The sequence below is a fragment of the Mastacembelus armatus genome, chromosome 1, assembly GCF_900324485.2.
Source record: "Mastacembelus armatus chromosome 1, fMasArm1.2, whole genome shotgun sequence".
NCBI classification, from domain to species: domain Eukaryota; kingdom Metazoa; phylum Chordata; class Actinopteri; order Synbranchiformes; family Mastacembelidae; genus Mastacembelus; species Mastacembelus armatus.
Window position 1 is genome coordinate 11,287,020 of NC_046633.1, and position 21,203 is coordinate 11,308,222.

Consider the following 21,203-nt stretch of genomic DNA (forward strand, 5'->3'; position numbering starts at 1 on the left):
CTGGAAACAGACTCACAAGAAACATCATAGACTCTGACTGCTTTACTATCCTTTCTCCAATTTTTTATACCACAACCACAATAAGGATAAAGTCAGTTACACAGTTTACAATAACCCTGTCTTCAGACAGCGCTTACAATCTCTACGCCTGGACAATCTTTTGTTGAGTGTTACAGTAACCCTTGTGATTTCTTATTTAAGAGTTTAAGAATGATTGAGAATAATTCATATACATACAAACTCGTCTACTCCCCAGATGGCCTGAGTTCCATCCTGCATAGCCAAAGCTCACTGCACACTAGACAATTTTATGCCCTATTTTGGGCCCGATTTGTTTTTGATTGTGGGGGCATGGCCCTATTCAAGGCTTGTCTCAACCAGTTATTTGTCTAATCCTCAAGTCTGTGGTGTTGATACGATTATTTTACTGCTCCTAATAGAGTCAGAGCCTTGCTCATAAACATGTTTGATATTTAAGATTCCTGATCAGGGCGGCTCTTGTGGAATACCAGATGTTACGTACTTTTACAGCTCAAAAACATGGCAGTGCATCACAACACAGTGCAGCCAAATGGAGAATTGAAAAAAAAGACAAGTTTTTGAATTATGGCAAGTGTCAGACACAAGTGTCTATTTATTTTATTGTGCAAGATATACCACAATAGGACTGATAGGGAAAAGGCATGGGTCCCAAAGTCACATTTGATTATGGGAGTTTCTGCGAAATGTGGATTTGCCAACATGAAACCGTGAAATTGTTATTGCAAATGCAAAGTGTGTGGTCTCCCTGTCTGGTAGTCAATGTGCATTCGGAGGGTTATACTGTAATTTTAAAAATCATTTTCAAAGTTGAATTAGATGATTTGAAAATCGTCTTGTGTGCAGCCAGCCTAAGAGTTGTAAGGGTTGTTCAGACCATCTAAAAAACCCTGATAGATGTCATAGATCATACAGTTGGTACATATTAGGCCAAACATCTCACTCCAGAAAGGACAAGGCATGAGTAAAAAAACATAAGTCATCTGGCATCTCTCTCTTGAACAGCCTTAGAAGTGTATGTAAATGACTGTTGCATCTCAACATTGCCGTCTTTCTTCTCAGGCAGTTATTTTTGCAGAAAGGAATGGAGAAAAGAAGAAATCGAATGCAAACTTTAGGGCTCTCATTGTGGTGCGTCTCCAGTTTCTTTCTATCTTTACCTGCCTGCTTCCAGTCAACAGTGAAGAAACACAATCTAAACAGTGGATGGATTTTAACTCAAAGGCTGGAGCTCTGGCTCCAAGACGGCCTTCCAACTTGGTGCTAAACTCCACCAGATTACCAGGTTTCAGATTAAGCAGAACCTGTCTGAACTCATGGGTAGCCATTAGGATTATATCCCAGGCTGGGTCATCTACCTCCACAATTCCATCACGGATCATACCTACTGTCACCTCAAAGCTGTAGCTGTCAAAGCGCTTGATATGGCAGGTGTGTTTGGCCAGAGCTTTGAGTTGACACAGCTCTTCTTCTTCTTGCATTCGGAGCAATTTGGGTAGTGAGATTGTAGACGATGCAGAACTGGAGGCCAAATCTGCGGCCGTTTGATTTGTAACATTCTTCGGCTCACACGTGGGATATGTCTCGCCATACAAACATCGCAGCCAGTCTCCCATGAACACCGGCAACATGCTAATGACGGATTGTGCCCCATTCTCTGTTTCGGCCACACGAACATGCTTAAAACGCCCGGTCCAAGTGATTCTGTGTCCCTGCAAGTGGCTACAAAAGATCTGTGTTTGGGCCATGCCTTTGGTTTCCCATGCAGGGGGTCCACATACCTGGCTGTACTGGCTCCAAGTCAAAGTGGAGTTGTAGACCTTCTGCCCCTCTGCATGATACACATAGATAGAGAAGAACAGGATCACCATGGAGATACAGAGTAAGATGAGTTTAACTGGGCCGCGGTGCGTCACTGAGCGGAAGACATCCAGAATCGACATGCTGAATCGTGTCCAGAGCCGCAGGGTGACAGGAATTGCACACACTACCAGGGTCACAATCATCTTTGTCAGTTCCAGCTCAAGAAACCACTTGAAGAGTTGGATGAAGAACATGATGGCGAGGCCTAATGCCAGAAGAGGCAGCGCAAACAGGAAGAGAAAGTAGGCCACACAGGTGCGGATCAGACCCACAGCGGAGGAATTCTGGAGGAGCACCACAGAAAACTCACACCACATGAAGCACACAAGGTATGGAACCAGGAAGCAGTAAGTCCCATGAAAACCACGCACCCTTGCCATGCTGAGGGTGAAATGAAACAGAAAAGAAGAAAAAAGAAACAATTGAATAAGGTGAGTAAAATATTATGTTTTGAAGACATAAATTAACCAATTCACAAATATACTGGTTTGTAGTTAAAAGCCCAGTCCAGTATGTGAACTGGTGTTCATCAAACACATCCTGATGCCCAAATGCTCTTTCTCACCTGAAGAACAGGAAGAACAGATAAACATACAGCAGGCAGGGGAGACTCAGCTTCAGCACCACTGACTCCCCTAGTGGCAGTGTGGTGAAGGTGCGACCCAGGAAACGAAGCGCCTTCATGTTCTCTGGAAGGAACTGGGTCAGGCAACACAAAGACGATGCTACCTGGATTGAAAAAAAAATACATACATAAACTTTTGCCAAACTTTGAGGGAATATTTTATTTAAAATTCTCAGATGCAAAACATTTAACTTGGATTATTAAAATGGATTATCTTGATGTTTTGTTTTTCTCAGTCCACCTGCAGATACTGCAAACTAATTTTGTTACTATTTAAGACTGTAGCTATTATGCAAATAATGTGAAATATACTGTGATTTGTTATTAAGCTACAACCTGCACAATACTAATTCTGATCATTTATTTGCATATGTTATGGCAGTGTTGTGTGTACCCTGACCTCTATGACCATTGCCCTGCGTGCATACATCGCAGCGGTGGGACTGAGACTTTTGTAGCTGACAGCGGTGAAGAAGATGGCCACAGTCGAGAGCTCGGAACAGGGGATCCAGTGCTTGTCAGCCACAGGGAAGGAGAAAATGACGAAGAAAACAGAAATGATAAAGTAGAGATATGGCTCTAGGTTGTTCCAACCAAAGTTGGTCTCTGCTTGCTCCACATCCAGCCCTGGGTCAAAACGCATCAGCAGAGATGTCAGGGCCTTGAGGTTTTCCCAACTCTTGACAAAAAACAAAAAAAAAGAAGAAGAAGAAAACCACATATTAATATTACCGTTTAGGCACAAGGTCAGTGTCCACTGTCCTAGCCACTCTGTTTCATGTTATTCCACAGGTCATGTAACTATATGGTAGCAAGGAAAATCACGATGTGACCTGCCTATAAGATTTTCCCACTGTCACAGTTGAAAAGAGCGAAGGACAATTGAAAAACTTCCAACAAACAAGTACAACGGAGAAACATGTAGCACCATAGATTTTGCACTGAAAGGCAGTGGGGCTTAATAGAAATGTAACTTTACATTTTGAGAAAAACAAAACTGTCTAAATGTACTTGCCTTGCTGCTCTGGAAAATACGCAGTGTGCAAATGATCATTGATATGAAGGAGAGGTAGAAAACAAGCAGAGGGATGACAAAGGCAAACAAGTCAACTGTCAGGTTGCTGATGATGAAGAAGAAAATAAGTGCGTTGACATGATGTGTGGGGATGATTGTGCTAAGCCACAGGACACCGGCGCGTGATGCCCAGTCAACTAGATGCTCCTTCATCTCCACAATGGCATGCAATGGGTACTGCAGCATCTGATATACAGAGAGACAGATACAACGCTTGGAACAATTAACATGTAAAAGCAGCAAATGTGAATGAAACTGAATGGTTTAACAAGAATAAACACATCCACAACAACAGGCATTCAACAGATATACACAAAATATAGAAGAATAGTATAATTGTAATAAAAGTTGATATAATTAAATACCATTAAACGTGATTTCATGTCCATGGCTTTTTTTATGGCCCCAGTCCTTTTAGTGTCCAACATCATCCCACTTCTGCCAAAACCCCAACAGGTTTTGTGGGACTTCTTAAATCCCGTAGGGACCAACTCAGTCTTGGGCTTCAAAGAACAATCAAATGCATACAATCACACCCACACCCACCCACACACACACACAGTAGCCTGAATAGCTGTAATTCAACATAACATAACATTTCTGTTCTAATGATCACATACTATGTTACACACTTTGTTTGCAGATTTGCTCTTTTACCTTCCCACTGTCATGAGGTTCAGGGCTGTCAGGCTTGGCTGTGACCTGGTTGTCCTTTTGGGATGCAGCAGGGACAATACCTTGTGCATACTTTTGTGTCATCTCAACAAAGTCATCAAGGTCCACCAGCTGTTTAGCTGAGAGGACACAGCACAGGCGATTATAAAAAGTATAAACTATATTCTCTCTCTCTCTCTCTGTTAACCCTTTCTGGATACTTACCCTCACTGCTCACCATGTTCTCTAATACTTTCTGGGTCTGACCTAAAGTTGAGCCAGGAATTCTGCTGACAGTGCCACCTGTTGGTGAGTAATAAACACAACACCAGTGAATTGAAATCGCTGCACTGCATGCCTGTAGGTAATATGATAGGGTTCACCATGACAGCTGCAAACACTGAGATCACAAAAAGATGGGGGGATTGTGCATCTGATATATTTAACAGCAACATGCTGCAGCATTCCGAGGAGTCTGTTGTACACCACAAAGGATTGTTGTGAATACATAGATTGTACTAGATATGGGGTTCATGTGTCTGTGATTGTCTGTGCATCTTACCCTGCACTGCATTGACCTGGCTGACGTTTTCCAGCATCTCAGCCACAGCCACCTTCTTCTTCCTGTCTGGGTTGAGCTTCCAGTACATCATCATGGCTGCTTTGCGTACTGCCTGCTCAAATTTACTTTCTGTGGACAGCTTCCGTACATCAGCCTCATTCTCTGGAGTGATTCCTAGCAGAGGATGGCAGATGGTTAAGAAACTTGCTAACTTAAATACTAAAATGCACATTCATGTATTGAGCTGGGTGACATTAACCTTTTTTCTGGATCCAGCAACGCTGCAATAATTTTCCTGCACCTTTTCTTCCCTGTTTAGCTGCTTTTATCAGCCAGTTAACAGCGAGACAATTATTTATCTCTTTGTCCTTTTCTTTGGCAAGACTCAAATAATGCTGACCTAGCTGAAACACAAGAGAAAGGCAGAACAGAAGAAATTATTTAAAAGGCCTTCATCTCACTTCATTATTATATGAAATATTACATTACATTAGATAACATTACAATTACTAAAATATGTATGTTTTTGATGTCTTTACAATTAATATACTGTATAATATATTGCTGCAGATGCTAAAAAGTATTTATATCTTCATAAAAGTGTAATAATTTAAGTATATAATACTGGCTAAGAAACTAAGAGCAGAAGAGCCAGTGACTGAGAAGACAAAGAAAATACTGATGTGGTTTATCATTGCTTGTGGGACATGAAAAGGTTAAAAAGCTATAAAATAGTTTGTTCTTTTTCTTTGAACAGTAACTTTTATTTCTAGCAACACTGTTCCTATTACTTGGGACAATGCATGCAATGTCCAGGTTTTATGGAAAGTACTTCTTTCGTAGAAATCAGTTCCAATCAAACCAATGCACAGTTCACATAGATGAAAGCCACTGATGATAGAAGCCAGATACAGAAGAAACAAGTCCCTGTTCCTGTAGTCATTGGTGTCTCTGTCATAGCTAATTACAGTGTTTTCCAGGAACAGCAGACGCCATCTATCAAGTTACTATTTTCTAATCTTGACCATCATTTCATGACTTCCCACACATTCCTGTTTGCAACTATGTTACAGCGAGCATAAAATCTTACAAACATATGTTTTTTACACACACACACACACGCACGCACGCACGCGCGCGCGCGCGCACACACACACACACACACACATACTAATACACACACACTAATGTTGTTAGTGGCCAAAATACATGGCATTTATGATGACAGAAGTTGTGGGTATCTCTCCACCTCTGTACAGTACTTGTATAGAATGAGCAATAAAGAGAATGTACATTTCACTGTTTCACTGTTTTCACTGTTTTACAAAGTGAGTACATGCTGCAGTTCTCTTATGTTAATGATTTTTATGTGTGACAGTATTTTGCGTATCAAATTGAAAGTCTGGAATCAGCTTCCAAATGGCCAAAAATAGACATAAACTCACACCCGGTCTGAGTCAACCAGCAGGGCTAAAAACAATGCCAAGTGCCAGCGCATGTTATTTCACTTACCCTGGTCTGAGCTCTAGGATCACCACCATTGGCTTTTTCCTCTATCTGCTCCATCGATAACTCCTCCTCTAGTTCTTCATCTGGAGGACATGAGAGGAGATTTTTTAAATGTTCACATATTAACCTCTATGATTAAAGAACGATTCATGAATCAGTAAAATGCATAATTATCTCAAAACTTGTATAGCTATATAACTTTATTGAAGGAACAGCTGGCAGAATGAAGAGGTTTCTATTTGAACCGCAATGTGTTGCATATTAAAATAATAACACGCTTCATCTTGAAGAGATTTTTAACAGGCACAGTGAAACCAGTTCAAACGAGATGTGTGGTTCCTTTGTTTGCTGCGTCTGAGTGCATTCAGGGTACGCCCGGCTGAGAGCAACAAGAGGAGCATGTAATGAGCGAGAGGAACACACAGATGGATTGTTCAAAACGAACAAATGTTGACACTAAAAGTAGAGTGCTTAAAGATGAGAGGACACTCAAATGCGCCTTTATTCTACCTCTCTTGTACTGATGTAGTACATGGATGGAACTTCTGTGTCCTGCTCCGCTCTGAGACTGTTGCATTTGTAAAAAGTTAAAAAATGCCATCAAGAAATACAATTTGTTTAACACTACATCTTGAAGAGGACATGAACCTGTGCAAAACATAAAAAAATTAAAAAAATACCCTCAGCAGCGTGTGAACAAGGGATTTTGGGAAAACATAAAATCCATGTAATGTGAGAGGTGTGTAGTGTGTAAGTGCATAAATGCAGTTGCTGGAATGATGTATGTAGAGGATACAGATATTTTACCAGTTAATATGACCAAGTTGATTGAATTTTCTATGTTTATATTAGTTATGTTACTATTTTTTTTTTGTTGTTGTCACCCTATATGCAGAAATGTGTCTCAGAATACTTTACAGCACAGTATTAGCAGAAGAAAAACAAAGTTAATCAAAGTAAGTCTCCATTCTGGTCATGAGAATGTGTAAGTGCAGGGTTACCCTGCTGCACAGGAAGAGACTTTCCAAAACATAGCACAAGGCTTATCACCTTAACACAGAAATACGGCCACGACTTCAGCACTCACAATGTGTCATATAATCCCAGACTCAAAATGAAGGCATCCTTACCATCTTCGTCATCTGTAGCATCCTCTTCCTCTGCTTTCCGAAGTCTTTCCTGAATTATCACCCGCTTGGCTATGGAGGCAAAGGTCTTTTTCATGGGGCCAGTGGAAGAAGTTGTGGAGGAAGCAGTAGTGGAAGGGGAATCTGCTGGAGTGTGGCTGGATGATGCAGATGTGAGCTTGGAAAAGAGTGACATTTTGGAGGTTTTAGGGCTAGAGGGGTTAGGAGTAGTAATAAGTGGTGTGCTGTCTGGAGAAGGAGAGGAGGGTTTAGTGGAAAGTGTCTTAGGAGGAGCTTTGGCAGACACAGCATAAGACGATGGCTGTGACTTGTCTAAATGAGCAGGGGGGGAATCTATTGGTTCAGAGATGGTGTGAACTGACAGTGGAGAGGAACATGAGGATTTTCTAGATTCTGTAGGGGTTTCTGTAGATAACAGAGATTTGGCAGGCTTGGAGAGTCCAGTGGAGGGGTTACTAGAGACAGGTGAGGGATGGATCTCTGTGGGGGAGGCTGTGGAGGATCCATCCAGCACAGGGCTTGACCCCTGCATATTGACAGCAGAGGGTGTTGATGGGAAATCCTTCTCCATGTTTCCTGGGAGCAAAAAAAGTGATAGTAAATGTGTAACTTATGACAACCATATATTGTAGTAAAACAGTTATAATAGTGGGTGACGACCGATTGGACAGTGGTCTTTTGCCCTGTCAGAGAAATTGGAGGGCCCTTTGATATATTGCACCTAAAATATAACAGAAGTGTAAGAAACAGGATAATTAATAGAATATTTAGCAATAAAATGTATTAAACTAAACAAAACGGTGACTTAATATTTAAAATTCCAAAGAAAAACATGCCTCAAATCAGCTTTGAGAATACAGTTAATCAGCGTCACAGCTTTGGCATCTTTGCTGCCTTGAGCTTGAGTCGTCTCACAGTCACAGGCACCACGGTAGGACTCAGGAACTCTGAACTTCATGCCATCAGTAAACCTGCGCAAGTCAACACTCAGCAAAGCAACACAACAAAAACTTACTTGGTGATTATATAAGCTCTGATTTCTGCGGGATAAAAACTGCTCTGTTGAATTTAAAAGTTGTGCCTGTTGTCCATGCCGGGGTCCATTCCGCCCCACACAGCCCCGTGAAATCAGACACGGCACGCTTGGTCACTTCGCTGGTCACTGGACACTCTCACGTCTCTAGGTCTATAAACAACACTTCGTGGCCCGCCTACTTAAAAATAGACTTTCCTCTATGGGAGGGAAGAAATGCCAATCAAATGGCCAGCTTAATCCGACTGGTTGTTACCAACTGTGAGGGCCGAATGATTTTTAAATATTTCACCTCGCGTCTCTTTTCAGATAATTAAATTCACATAAATATCATCTCGCGTAAAAAAAATCAAACTTAAAATAGTGATTAACTGATATCCAGTGAAGCTGCATATGGAGTTTTTTTTCAACTGAATGTTTCGGGTCAAAAGCTATATAGCCTAAATCTATTCTTAATGGAGTCTGACTCTATCCAATATGGCACATGCGCCGTCTTTTGACTGGTTCTCAACAAATTTGGTGGAATATACATATACATTTTTGACTTGTTCATTCGTTAATTGCAAATATCTAGAATTTATGAAATCGTGTATTAATTCAAGTATTTAATTATTATAAATTATGCCCTATGATTATGTATTGTTTAAGCATATTATTTTCACGCTTATCTATTAATTTATTTTCAGTTATGTAATAGAGATGTTCATGGGCAGCGAGTGAGCCCAGACCTGCGTGTATCATAATGCACTGCACACACAATAGTCTGTGCTGTGTTTCATATTCGGTGCATTGTCCCTCTGGGAGCTGTCCACCTGCACCAGAGCACTGAGCAGACAGCTCCCAGCTTCTCTGTCTTTTCTTTCTTCATCTTTCGCCCTTTACCAGCATCCCCAGGGATGGGCAATGGGAAGGACACTCTGTTGCTGCCTGGAACAAGATTTCAACTCTCATCGCACATCAGCGAACATCCCATGAGTATATACAGGTCACTGCTTAGATAAAAGCACCTGCTTCCAGCTGGAGACTTTTCTGAGCCTCGGGGCGCACTCATCCAAGTCCAGTGTCTTGCAACACACTCACGACCTACTATGGAAACAGCAGCTAACTCTGAAGACACTAATCTGTCTAGTCCTCCAGATGTGGGTTTAATCCGCTGATGGTGTGAGCCGCCCACGCACAGCCCCCCACATTAAGAGGAGTAGTAGAGATACAGACAAAGGGGGACTACTTGCTTTCATTTTATTTGTGGCTATGTTTGTTTACAGTGTTGCTGAGGAGCTAAACTTATCCATACCGACATCACATCTCCTGTTAAAACTGGAACATCGTTTCGCTGGTTGTTTTGCGCGTGTGCGTGTGTTTTAAGAAGCGGGATTCTTAGGTAGCACGGAATGCGAATGAGCGCGTTTGCCCGAGAGGCGGCACTGTGACCCGATTAGACGTAAAACGAGCGAGGCTGTTGTTTCCATCATATTGGGGAAGGCTCCGTCTCCCGTGCAACCCATAATGTCTGACTGCAGAAGGCAGTGGAACCGAGAGGATGAGCTACCCGTATACCTGGCGGGACCGATCACCACCGGGCCGAACCAGAGGAAAACCTACGGCATGTTCAGCTCCGTGGAGGGTGCGTATGAGAGCAAAACCATAGACTTCGACAACTACGCGGTGGGGAGGAAAGGGAGCCGCACTCCGAGAAGCGGGAGCCGAGAAAGGCTCTTGGATACTGGTGACCCCATTGGTAAGACGCCCAGCGAGGCCCAAGAGGGGTCACTGACTAACTCGCCCGTGGGGAGGGACGACGGACGCACCGGTCTTGAGGTCAGATCGGGCAAGGAAAGCCCAAATGGAAAGGTAGGACTGACGATTTTTTCCCACTGTGGTTGAAATTTTAATGGCTGTGTCATTTTTGTACAGGGAATTAAGTTGAACTGTCACATTATTAACTGAACAATATCCCAACATGAATTGATTTGAGCTCAATGCTCCAGTCTGCAAAAATTATGAACTTCTGTGCTGCATTGCAGTTTGGACATCTTCATTTACGTCTCATAAAATCCTCCAAAAATATGCAAATAGAGGCGCGTCGAGACAGGCTAGGGGCAGGGTCTGGCCTGTGGTGCTGAAGTGGACAGCGACAGGGAGCATGCCCTCTGTAACGTTTTTACGAGAACTGTTTGTTTGTTTGTTTGTTTGTTTGTTTGTGTGTGCGTGTGTGTGTGTGTGTTTAGGGAGTGTGAGGGCGGGAGGTCTGTACACCGTCTTTCTCGGTGCCGTGAACGCCACCAGACAGACGCTCCCTTTCCGTATGCGCACGCACATGATCGTCACCTGTCTTTCACTGTGCGCGCTCCACGCATCCTGACGCAGCCCGTACGGCGGCGGATTCATCGTTCTCCCTCGCTCTCACACACACGGAAACAATAACCGATACACATTCGGGGTTGGGGGGGAGACAAAGGGTCGCTGAGCGTAGCGCAGGGCACCGGACTCACCGCAGCTCGCTTCTGAGTTGACTGCCCCTGCGGAGAGCGAAAGAAATAGCATGTCTGGAAGCGGTTACCAGGGGAAGAACAGCATCCCCCATCTGACGGTAAGAGACCCGGCCTGGTCAGCGGCGTTGGCCGGCAGTGAGGGGATTAAAGAATTAGTGAAGCGGCAAAGAGCAGAAGGCCCCTCTGCTGCTTCTCCTGTTTGGAACAGCAAACCCAGGGCACAAAGGTGGCAGTTCTCAATGTGTGTCAAACCAAGCGCGTATTCTCCCTCGTGGTTGTGTAATCTGACGCTTGACAGAGGATTAGCTCGGTTGGTGTGACAATCTGAAGAGGGTCGCACAGGCAAAACCGGCCTTCACAAAGCACTATAGAAGTACGAGATAGGGTTAGTGCAAAGAAGATGCAGTCTGCATTCTGCAGAAAACCTCTGTCATCCTAGGTTAGGCTGTTACAAAATGCTAAATGAATTCAAGGACAACAGCAACAAGAAAAAAAGAATCTATTGTAACTAAACATTACATTTCATGGTGAAGACAGAACATAACTGCAATAAACACGTCTTTTCTTTTGTATGCATCCTTGGCTTTTGATCCTAAAAAATCAGCAGGGCTGTCAACTGGTCTTCTCCAACCATGGATGATCACTGGTTACCATGGAGACATAACATCTTCCTAGTGCTGTTGCCAGGCACCCTATATGCTGGTAGAGGGTGTGGACACATGGTAGTCTGACCAAAATGCACGTTTCTAAATATTCCTTATTTTGTTGTAAATCTCATTACATACAATGAGTGCAAACGTAAGTGCAATTAGTCTAAATTATTAACAGATATGAGACCCCACACATGCACAGCACTTGTGCAGCTATGTATTTCTTTCCACTCTCATTGTGCACTGTGTCATAATATTCCTATAAGGTCAAGGATTACATAACGGATTGTGCAATATATCAAAATGTCAGGACTGAATTCAATCCCTCTTGTACCTCTCCCTCCCTCTCTTTTTACTTCTCTCCAACAGAGCGAGAGGCTGTTGATCAAAGGAGGGCGAGTGGTCAATGATGATCAGTCTCTCTATGCAGATGTCTATATTGAGGATGGACTCATTAAGTGCGTATATAGAGAGATTATTATGCTAAAGAACTGCAGAGGCATTAAGATATAGATCTATGCACTGCAAATATATTATTTTTATTGATAATGATTTCACATTCTTATACCCTTTATGATCTTTTCCACCTCCTTATCCACCACAACCCCTTTTTATCCATGCTGTGCTACAACTTTTCCCATCATCTCTTTGTTCCTTTCCTCATGCATTTGACCCTTGGTAGGCAGGTGGGGGAGAATCTGGTTGTTCCGGGAGGTGTCAAGGTGATCGAGGCTAAAGGCCACATGGTGATACCAGGAGGGATAGATGTCAACACTTCTCTGATGAAGCCCTATTTGGGAACACAGCCTGTTGATGATTTCCTCCAGGGGACCAAGGCTGCACTTTCTGGGGGCACAACCATGATCAGTGAGTGTGATCCGTAGATGCATGAACCACACAACTCTGTGACCACACAAGGTTGGTGGCTTGGTGGCCCTCTTTCCTTCTTAACCTTTGACCCATCTGACCTCTCAGTTGACCATGTGACGCCCCAGCCTGGGGATAGCTTGATGGAGGTGTTTGAGCACTGGCAGGAGGCTGCAGATAAGAAGGCATGCTGTGACTACTCCCTGCATGTAGACATCCCCCAGTGGAATGAAACTGTTAAAGATGAGTTAGAGCTGCTCGTCCAGGAGAAAGGTATGTCCATTTTTAGGCCTTCACTATTTCAACATTGTGGTCATTGCTTTAATTTTTCTGTCACTTTCATGTTCATCCCCATTTTGGACTCATTTCACAATAACAACAGGGACAGATTTAGAAGTAATTTGGCCCAGTGCTGAATCCTCTTATAGTGAAGGGACAGCAAAAAGCCATTGTACTCATTACTGCAGTGTCAGTGTGGCAGTTTATAAATTTTGCTTGTAATTGGTTTTAAGTAATAAGAAATCACTTTTCTTTTGGGGCGACTGCAAAAGAATTCAGCTGCAGTGCCAAGGCAGCTGCTTGTGTGAACAGTTTCCTTTGGAAATGAGGTCGAGTTGTAATTCTTGTCCCAGATGCTGCAGATAAACATGTCCTGCATGCTTTATATATCAGACAAGGCTATAGATCAGAGTTACAGCTTGAAGTTTTGGCTTCATCTTACCTTTATTTATTGTTTTCCGTGATATATTATTTCAGCTTCAGGCACACAATCTGTCTTGCTTCTGAGTTTCCTTTTATCACCCTCTTCTGAAATCAGTTTTTTTTTTTACTGTTGTCAGGTGTCAACTCCTTCCAAGTCTACATGGCTTATAAGGATGTGTACCAGATGACAGATTCTCAGGTATGTTTCAGTTGTACAAATTCCTACCACTTTACCAATTTCCTCATGTAAATCCATGACTTTCTATTTTCTCCTTTCCTTTTGAGCATTTTAATTTCTTTTGGCTCATTCTTCTCTTAGCTATATGAGGCTTTCTCCTTCCTGAAGCTGTTGGGTGCTGTGGTGTTAGTTCATGCTGAAAATGGAGACTTGATTGCTCAGGTAAATGCTGCATCACTCCCTCTTTGTCTGTGTCTTAGTGGCAACTTGTGACCCTTACAACTTGTAGCACCTTCATATCCAGTCAGCGTATGTAATCGACCTCCAAACATAATAGTTTGTGATGAAATCACTAACACAGCATGGGTGAAGCTAAAGCATGACCATACTTCCTCTGCAACCACCATAGTGGTTAAAAGATCCTCTTACATAACTCTAGCTCTCAGAGAGAGAAAGAATCAATGCTGCTGCTGCAGCAGCCGCTTATGGCAGGTTTATCTTTAGGCCACCATTAGAACTGACTGTTATTATACTAATGATAATGAAGGTGAAGGTGCTGATAATGCTGATAAAAAGAGGTAGTCTTGGTCGTGGAGAAGATGATCTCGATTAATGGGCCAATTATGGTGTAAACCATGATGAATGAAATGAGATATATGAGGTTAAATGAGGGTAATGAATTCTAGGGAATGATGACGAATAATAATGATGTACTTGTTAACCCAGCTATAATAGAAATAGGGAGGTGGGTGATAAGGAACTGGTAGAAGTACCAAATGCTTTGAGAACAAATAATGAAACTAAGAAAAGACTAGGGGCCTGGTTTTGCTGTGCCCCAGAGAGTGCTGTCAGAAGCAGAATAACTGAAGCAAGTAGGAGTGCCCCACCGTGCAGTGACATTCTAGGATTACAATGCACACTTTATTTTCTTTGATACCATGACAGACCATGAGATTTTCATTTTACAGCCATGGAATACCAGCAAAGGCACTCAAATGTGAGTCTTGTGGGGAAAAGATGACTTGACAGGTACTGTTTGTAATGCTGGCAGTTATTGTAATGCATTTGAAGATTATTATGAAATGGTTTCACTTGTGTTCAGGAACAGAGAAAAATCCTTGGAATGGGAATTACTGGTCCCGAAGGCCATCCGCTCAGTCGCCCTGAAGAGGTGATTTTCATATATTTCATACATTCTCCCTGTCTGTCTATCGATACATCATTGTGTAGATTTTAACACTTCATTCCTTCCTGTGCAGCTGGAGGCCGAGGCGGTGTTTCGTGCCATCACTCTTGCTAACCGTGTGAACTGTCCTGTCTACATTACCAAGGTGATGAGTAAGAGTGCAGCTGACACTATCACCCAGGCCCGCAGGAAAGGTTACCCTCTCTTTATTTTCAGTCCTTTGATAATTTTTGCTCATCAGGCTTTAATCATTTCAGGGATTTGATTCATTTGAATAACTCTTTCCCATTCAGGTTCTGTAGTTTTTGGGGAACCAATCACAGCTAGTCTTGCCACTGACGGTTCTCACTATTGGAGCAAGAACTGGGCTAAAGCAGCTGCTTATGTGACCTCTCCACCATTGAGTCCTGATCCCACAACTCCAGACCATCTCCACACCCTGCTGGCCTGGTATGCCTCAAACCTTTTCAGTAATGAATGTACATTATATAAACTAAGTAAATGCACCAAAGTTGACTTTTACTTTACTTTCTCTAAGTGTTTTACTATAAGTGACAATAATGCCCAACGGTATATTTAATATGCAATAAAACATGTTAAAATGTTTCCAACTGTAGCAGTGTGAGGACAGGCAAAGTGCTTAATTTAGCTCTAATCCTCACATAAAGTGAATGCAAATCAGTTGGATGACACCAAAGGAGACAACTGCAAGGTTCTAACCTTCACCGTTTCCTTAGATATTTGGTATTCATGTCACAACAACAGTGTAATGCACACTACCTGACCAGCTTTAGTGAAAAAGAAAAACAGATGGAGTGAAGGTGAAGGAGTATGAGGAGAGGAGAGGCAGACAGAAAGAGATCAGACAGTCTAAATAATGGATAAAGGTCTGTATAATGATTTTGAAACACCTTTGATCACATTTAAAATGTAAATTAATGGTAGGTTAAGTTCTAATACATCAATATCACAGAGAGGGATGAAGTGCATCAAAGCAAATCCGCCTCACTTCTCACCTCACATACACACACAATGCACAGAACATCCTGCTATACACTTTTGACTGTCCCCAATTCCATAAATAGCACAGGAACCAGAATCCGTCATCATCTGTTACCTTGGCTACCAAGTGCCTCCCTCCTCCTCCTAACTCCTCCACCCTTCGTCTGCAACACCAGCTTCTCAAGGCGGGTCTGTGCTGTCACGCTGGTGGTGAGATACTGCTGTTACTGAGCTTCTCCTAAAGCGACAGGGTGTATTTTTAGGTTCTTCTTAAGCAGTGAAAAACAAAAGAACAACACTTTTTTCACATTTCAGTAAGGTCAATTATTCTCATAATAAGTACTCTTTTTGTATTGGGGCTTTGATCCAACAGTTCGCTATCATGAAGTAATCACTGTGATTAACAAAGGAATAAAAGGTCTTAGATGGGAAATAATGATAATGACAGCTGTTCTTTTAAACTAAGAGGTAGTACAAGTAAGTACATGTACTGATGACTCTGATAATGCTGCGTATCTTTATGTAGGATAGTTAATGCTTTAGGGATTGGTACTGCAGTTGTGTTGCACCATTCTGACTGGTTCAGTGGTCTGGTTTTTCTGCCTCATTCCACAGCATGACTTGTACTTTAATACTCATGCTCACTGAGGACACCTGGTGGATAACAGTGGAAATGTCTGTCTGTTTTTAGTATTGTTAAATGTGCATATTGTCTTTATTAAGCTTTGCAGCCAAATATCCATGACCATCTGATCAAAACGAATGAGCGGCCTGTATTCAAAAGTTCAAAACATTTAAAAATTTTGCAGGAAAAATTCTAACATTTGACAGCCTGTTATCTGCAGTGTTAAGGGTATGCTGTGTTAAGGTTTGCTGATAATTTTGTCATTTTGTCACACAGTGGGGACCTCCAGGTGGTGGGCAGTGCTCACTGCACATACAGCACTTCCCAGAAAGCAATTGGTAAAGATGACTTCACCCTGATTCCAGAGGGAACCAATGGAGTGGAGGAGAGAATGGGTTTCGTCTGGGACAAGGCCGTGGTGAGTAATGGGGATATGTGTATGTGTGTGTCTTCTGTGTAGCTGTGAGAGTAACTTTTGTCTGCCACGTTACCATACAACCAACCAATCTGTCTCTCAGGCCATGGGGAAGATGGATGAGAACCAGTTTGTTGCAGTCACATCTACCAACGCTGCTAAAATCTTCAATCTGTACCCGCGTAAAGGCCGGATTGCGGTGGGTTCAGATGCAGACATTGTCATCTGGGATCCTGACAGCGTGAAAACCATCAGTGCCAATCTCCAGCAGTCGGTGAGAACAAAAGAACATAAAGGAGAGGGAAAACAATGATGATGAAAAAAAATGTGATGATGGGTAAATCTGCCGTTGAGGGAGGGACAGGAGGACAGGGGCTAGGAGAAGGGCTGCAGGGGAGATGCTTTCATATGGGAGACTGCAGAGTGTGAAATGGGATTAAAAACCAAGAGAAAGATATTCAGCAAACCCTAGCAGTACCAGCTGCAATATAAAGCCTTATTCCATAGGCTCAGTGGGATGGAAAGAACATGCATATATTACATTGTATCCAAAACTATACTAGTGACCTATCCAGAGTAAACCTTTACTCCCACCCAATGTCAGCTGGGATTGGCTCCAGCCCCCTTTGTAAAATACTATTTGACCTGTTAGTATGAGATTAATCTTCAAATTTGACAGTTCATCCAAATTATAAAAATCTAATTTTTGCCATTTATTCCAACTGATATCTAGTTATTTGATTTGGGGGGCTCCTTTTTTCCTCTAAAATTGAATACATTTCCAACTAATTTCTGTTCCCACCTTAAAACAATGATGATGAGTGTAACTTTGTATTGCAAAAATCACACAAAATATTCTTACTACTGAATATCAAAACAATGTAGTTCTAGTGTTCATACTGATGACTGTGGATTATTAGGGCACTGCTGTTTTAATCCGGACACTATTGTTTTTAATCCTTTATGTGGAACCAATGCAGCTCAATTCACCCCCTTTGAGTTGGGGTAGCAGAAAAATCTAAAACATGGACAAATTAAAAAAGTTAATTAACTAACTTTACATTTGAAGACATAAAGAGGTATTTCAACTCAGGAGACTGCCTTGAGCACTCTTACACAATACAGTCAAGATATTATACAGTGGTTAATGTATTCATTCTGCTCTGCCACTCTCAAAGGCTCTAATCCAGACTGGTGCAGGTTTATAATCCCTCTTCACCCCTCACCCATTTCTCTTCCTACCCCCCTATATTCACACTGCCACTCCCTCTACATATCCCAAACCTCTCACTTACTCATCCCCCATCTTCTCAACTGCTGCATGTTACTACACGTATTAAGATTCATTGCTCAGTGAATTAGCACATTCGGCATAGACAGTGTAGGGTGTTCTAAATAGTGAGATATCAAATGAAAAAAAAAGTAATTGTCTCTATGCACAGTTTCCTTTCCCCCAACCTTCTTTGTGTTGTATAGAATTTTCTTTCCATCTCTACACAGGCCTCAGAATACAACATCTTCGAGGGTCTGGAGTGCCGTGGAGCTCCAGTGATGGTGCTGAGTCAAGGTCGGGTGGTTTATGAGGAAGGCAAGCTGCAGACTCAGCAGGGCACTGGTCGATTCATTCCCCGGAAGCCCTTCCCAGACTACGCTTACCAGCGAGTTAAGATTAGGAACCAGGTAAAGAACATGGATGATTATGTGCAGCTGTAATATAAATGTGACATTTAAAAATATTTGCACTGACTATTTGCAAAGAAAAAGATGGGATAGGGTGTAAACATCCAGCACTATTTTCCCTGTAGTTGTTTCTTGACTTCAAACAATACATATCAAAAGCACAGGTACTGATAATTGTCAGTTCAATTAAGTTTGATTTATGGGCAATAATCTAATGGCCAGGGGCCATAAGATACTGTAACTGTAGGTACATCCTAATTATAAGTTAAAAAACAATATATTTTGTCCTAAAGTTTACCAAGAGATGTAAAATGTGCTGCTTTTTCTGTACTATCCACTCATGCTGGTGATGTTACAAATAACATTTTTTTCTGAAGAATGACTAATAGGTTTACTTTGTGATTTCTGTCCAGGTGAAGGGCAAGCAGGGTGTTAGTCGTGGGATGTATGATGGCCCTGTGTATGATGTTGCTCCTACTCCAAAATATATTACTCCTGCTCCATCAGCCAAAACCTCACCCACCTCTCACCAACCACCACCAATACGCAATCTGCATCAGTCCAACTTTAGCCTATCAGGTAACAAAAATAAAATATGCATTTTTATTTTATAAAGTTTAAAATCTGGTGATTGCTTTGAATGTTTTTCATATATTTAGACGCAGAAAATAATACTTGCAGAAGTTCTAAAAAGTCATATTTCTTATATTATAGTAAGCAATTGTGTTTTTTGTTTTCATTTGACAGGGGCTCAGATTGATGACAATGTCCCACGTCGATCTGGACACCGTATTGTAGCACCCCCTGGTGGTCGTTCCAACATCACCAGCCTTGGTTGAACACTCAACCGTGCACAACGTGTGCGTGTTGTGGGGTTGCACCTCTTGAGTTTGTCGGAGTTTATGTGTGTGACTGAGAGCATGAGCAAACTGGTATGAATGTATACCTTTATATTTTTGGGTACAATGGTGACACTCTTTTTAGACCATTATGATTTTATCAATTTGCCTTGGGTCCATGGTCACTAAGAAATGCATTTGTACTTCCAATATTGTGTGATTTACAATCAACCAAGTCATTCAGAAATGTGTAAAAACTCACAGACTCATGTTTGGGGCACTCTCACACACACACACACACACACACACACACAGATCTGATGTTGGTCCCCCTCCAAGCAACCAACCGCGACCCCAACTGCAACCCCAGTGTTATGTCGTTATGTTGCTATCTCCTTTCCCGTGAGCATGACTTCCTCCTAAATCTAATAATTCTTACATGTCTTAATGTGTGGGTCTGCTCAGACATGGTGCTCCTTTCCACCCATCTGGTGGACAGCTGTAGAAATAACAGATTTCTTCAGTTTTCCAAAATTTTGGCAATATTTGTTTCAGTGTGGCTCAAGTGGATCAGTTATACATATTGCATGGACATGTTTTTAGATGTTGCACTACTTGTGGTTTATTGTTACAGTACAGGAACACTTACAATTGTACTCATGACACATTTGTATTCAATAGCACAAACATTATGATACTGGTATATGTATGCTTTGAACACAAAATAATGACATTCACTGTGGATAGAGCCAGCTCTTGCCAGATTCAAGACACATTCATCATTTTAACATTACTGTGAACTCTAATAAAAGCGATGCAACTTCCTTCCTCTCCATTATTAAATATGCAAATGTGACAATACTTTCCTGTAAAGCGTGAAAGTAGATGTGCAGTTGAAACAAATACAGAAAAAGCTTTGGTCTGATAGATGAATTTTTAGACTGCTGTACCTACAATACATAATAGAGTTTCCCAGTAAAGACTTTATGATGTTTGCTAGTTTTTTATCAGTCACTCTGCCAGAAATAGATCTTTGTTGTAATGACATGCTCAACTCTCACGCCTGTAAAAAGGCCTCAGCTGCTCTTGCAAGCTTTCTTGACAATCTTTTTAAGCTGTTCTTATTTTATTTTAATGATTGACTGTACTTTTTCTTGATACATCCAGTTTCAGTATTGCTTTGCTTTTGTCGCTGTTGTCTGGTGTCTCCAATGGAACCACTAATAAATAAAAGACTTCACTGTTTATCACTAATAATGGTAAAACAAACATTCCTGTGTTTAATATTAACCGAACTATTTGTGCGGTCTCTCACCAATTAAGGATGAGATAAACGGTTTTAGAAACATTCAAAGGTTTACAATGATAATGAGATAAGAGAGTGAAAATTTTGCAACTTGAACCCTACTGTCTCCACATACGACTGGGCTGATTTACATAAAAATAAAATAACATATAAGAGTCTAAAGGTGAAAGATGATAACCTTTACTTTTACAAGAAAACAGCACAAAAATTACGAAAAAGTGAAAAGCTTTTTGGGGTTGTGTTTCTTTACATTTAATTAAAAACTGACAAATTGAATTGAAAAATATTTCAATTAAATTCATTTGTATCTGTTCGGCAAAGAAATGAAAGAAACATGGACAGGAGAGGCACTAATTGTTACTTCTTCATTAGAAATATTCAAATGTATATATTTAATTTTTGATAACAACCAGATGAAAAACCAGACTTTCATTGAAAAAATTAATTTTATCAAAACATATCTTTCTTTTTTGGTGTAGCACATTCAGCTGTGTATAATCAACAAGATTCCTATTGAGATGACAGTGTGTCAAGGAATTTGAATTTGTTGCTCTATAGTTGTGCTGAAATGTGCAGCTCAGAGGTTTGCTATGTACATTTCTTTTGAGCATATAGAAAAGGTCAGTTTAAACCATTTCATCTGGCCTTAACTTAAGTACAAGACAAAGACAAATTTTGTCACATAAGTGGTGTGGCATGAATAGTCTGAAAAACCAGGCTGGGGTTCATAACAGTGACTGGGTTAGTGACTGG

The 21,203-nt window shown here is 41.5% G+C and overlaps 2 protein-coding genes across 3 annotated transcripts; one reads left to right on the top strand and one right to left on the bottom strand.

Annotated features, from left to right (window-relative positions):
* Positions 1-176: 176 nt before the first annotated feature.
* Positions 177-8,642, bottom strand: wfs1a (Wolfram syndrome 1a (wolframin)). The gene is made up of 12 exons (XM_026304310.1): positions 8,491-8,642; positions 7,458-8,051; positions 6,331-6,410; positions 5,078-5,222; positions 4,819-4,992; positions 4,482-4,559; positions 4,260-4,396; positions 3,968-4,105; positions 3,543-3,788; positions 2,928-3,206; positions 2,468-2,631; positions 177-2,283 (listed from the first exon to the last, which is right to left on the bottom strand). Exons 2-12 carry the CDS (start codon positions 8,044-8,046, stop codon positions 1,098-1,100), a joined length of 3,216 nt encoding a protein of 1,071 aa, XP_026160095.1. The 5' UTR covers positions 8,047-8,051; positions 8,491-8,642; the 3' UTR covers positions 177-1,097.
* A 1,372-nt stretch (positions 8,643-10,014) lies between these two features.
* crmp1 (collapsin response mediator protein 1) lies at positions 10,015-19,179 on the top strand. Of its 2 annotated transcripts, none has more exons than XM_026303375.1 (14): positions 10,015-10,359; positions 12,020-12,108; positions 12,333-12,517; positions 12,626-12,790; positions 13,357-13,418; positions 13,539-13,619; positions 14,500-14,568; positions 14,657-14,777; positions 14,877-15,033; positions 16,487-16,628; positions 16,729-16,899; positions 18,126-18,305; positions 18,719-18,884; positions 19,053-19,179. In XM_026303375.1, the coding sequence occupies exons 1-14, from the start codon at positions 10,015-10,017 to the stop codon at positions 19,142-19,144; spliced, it is 2,025 nt and encodes a 674-aa protein (XP_026159160.1). In that variant the 3' UTR covers positions 19,145-19,179. The 2 variants fall into 2 exon arrangements, with proteins under 2 accessions (XP_026159160.1, XP_026159161.1); XM_026303376.1 differs by lacking the exon at positions 10,015-10,359 and adding an exon at positions 11,014-11,098.
* Positions 19,180-21,203: the final 2,024 nt, after the last annotated feature.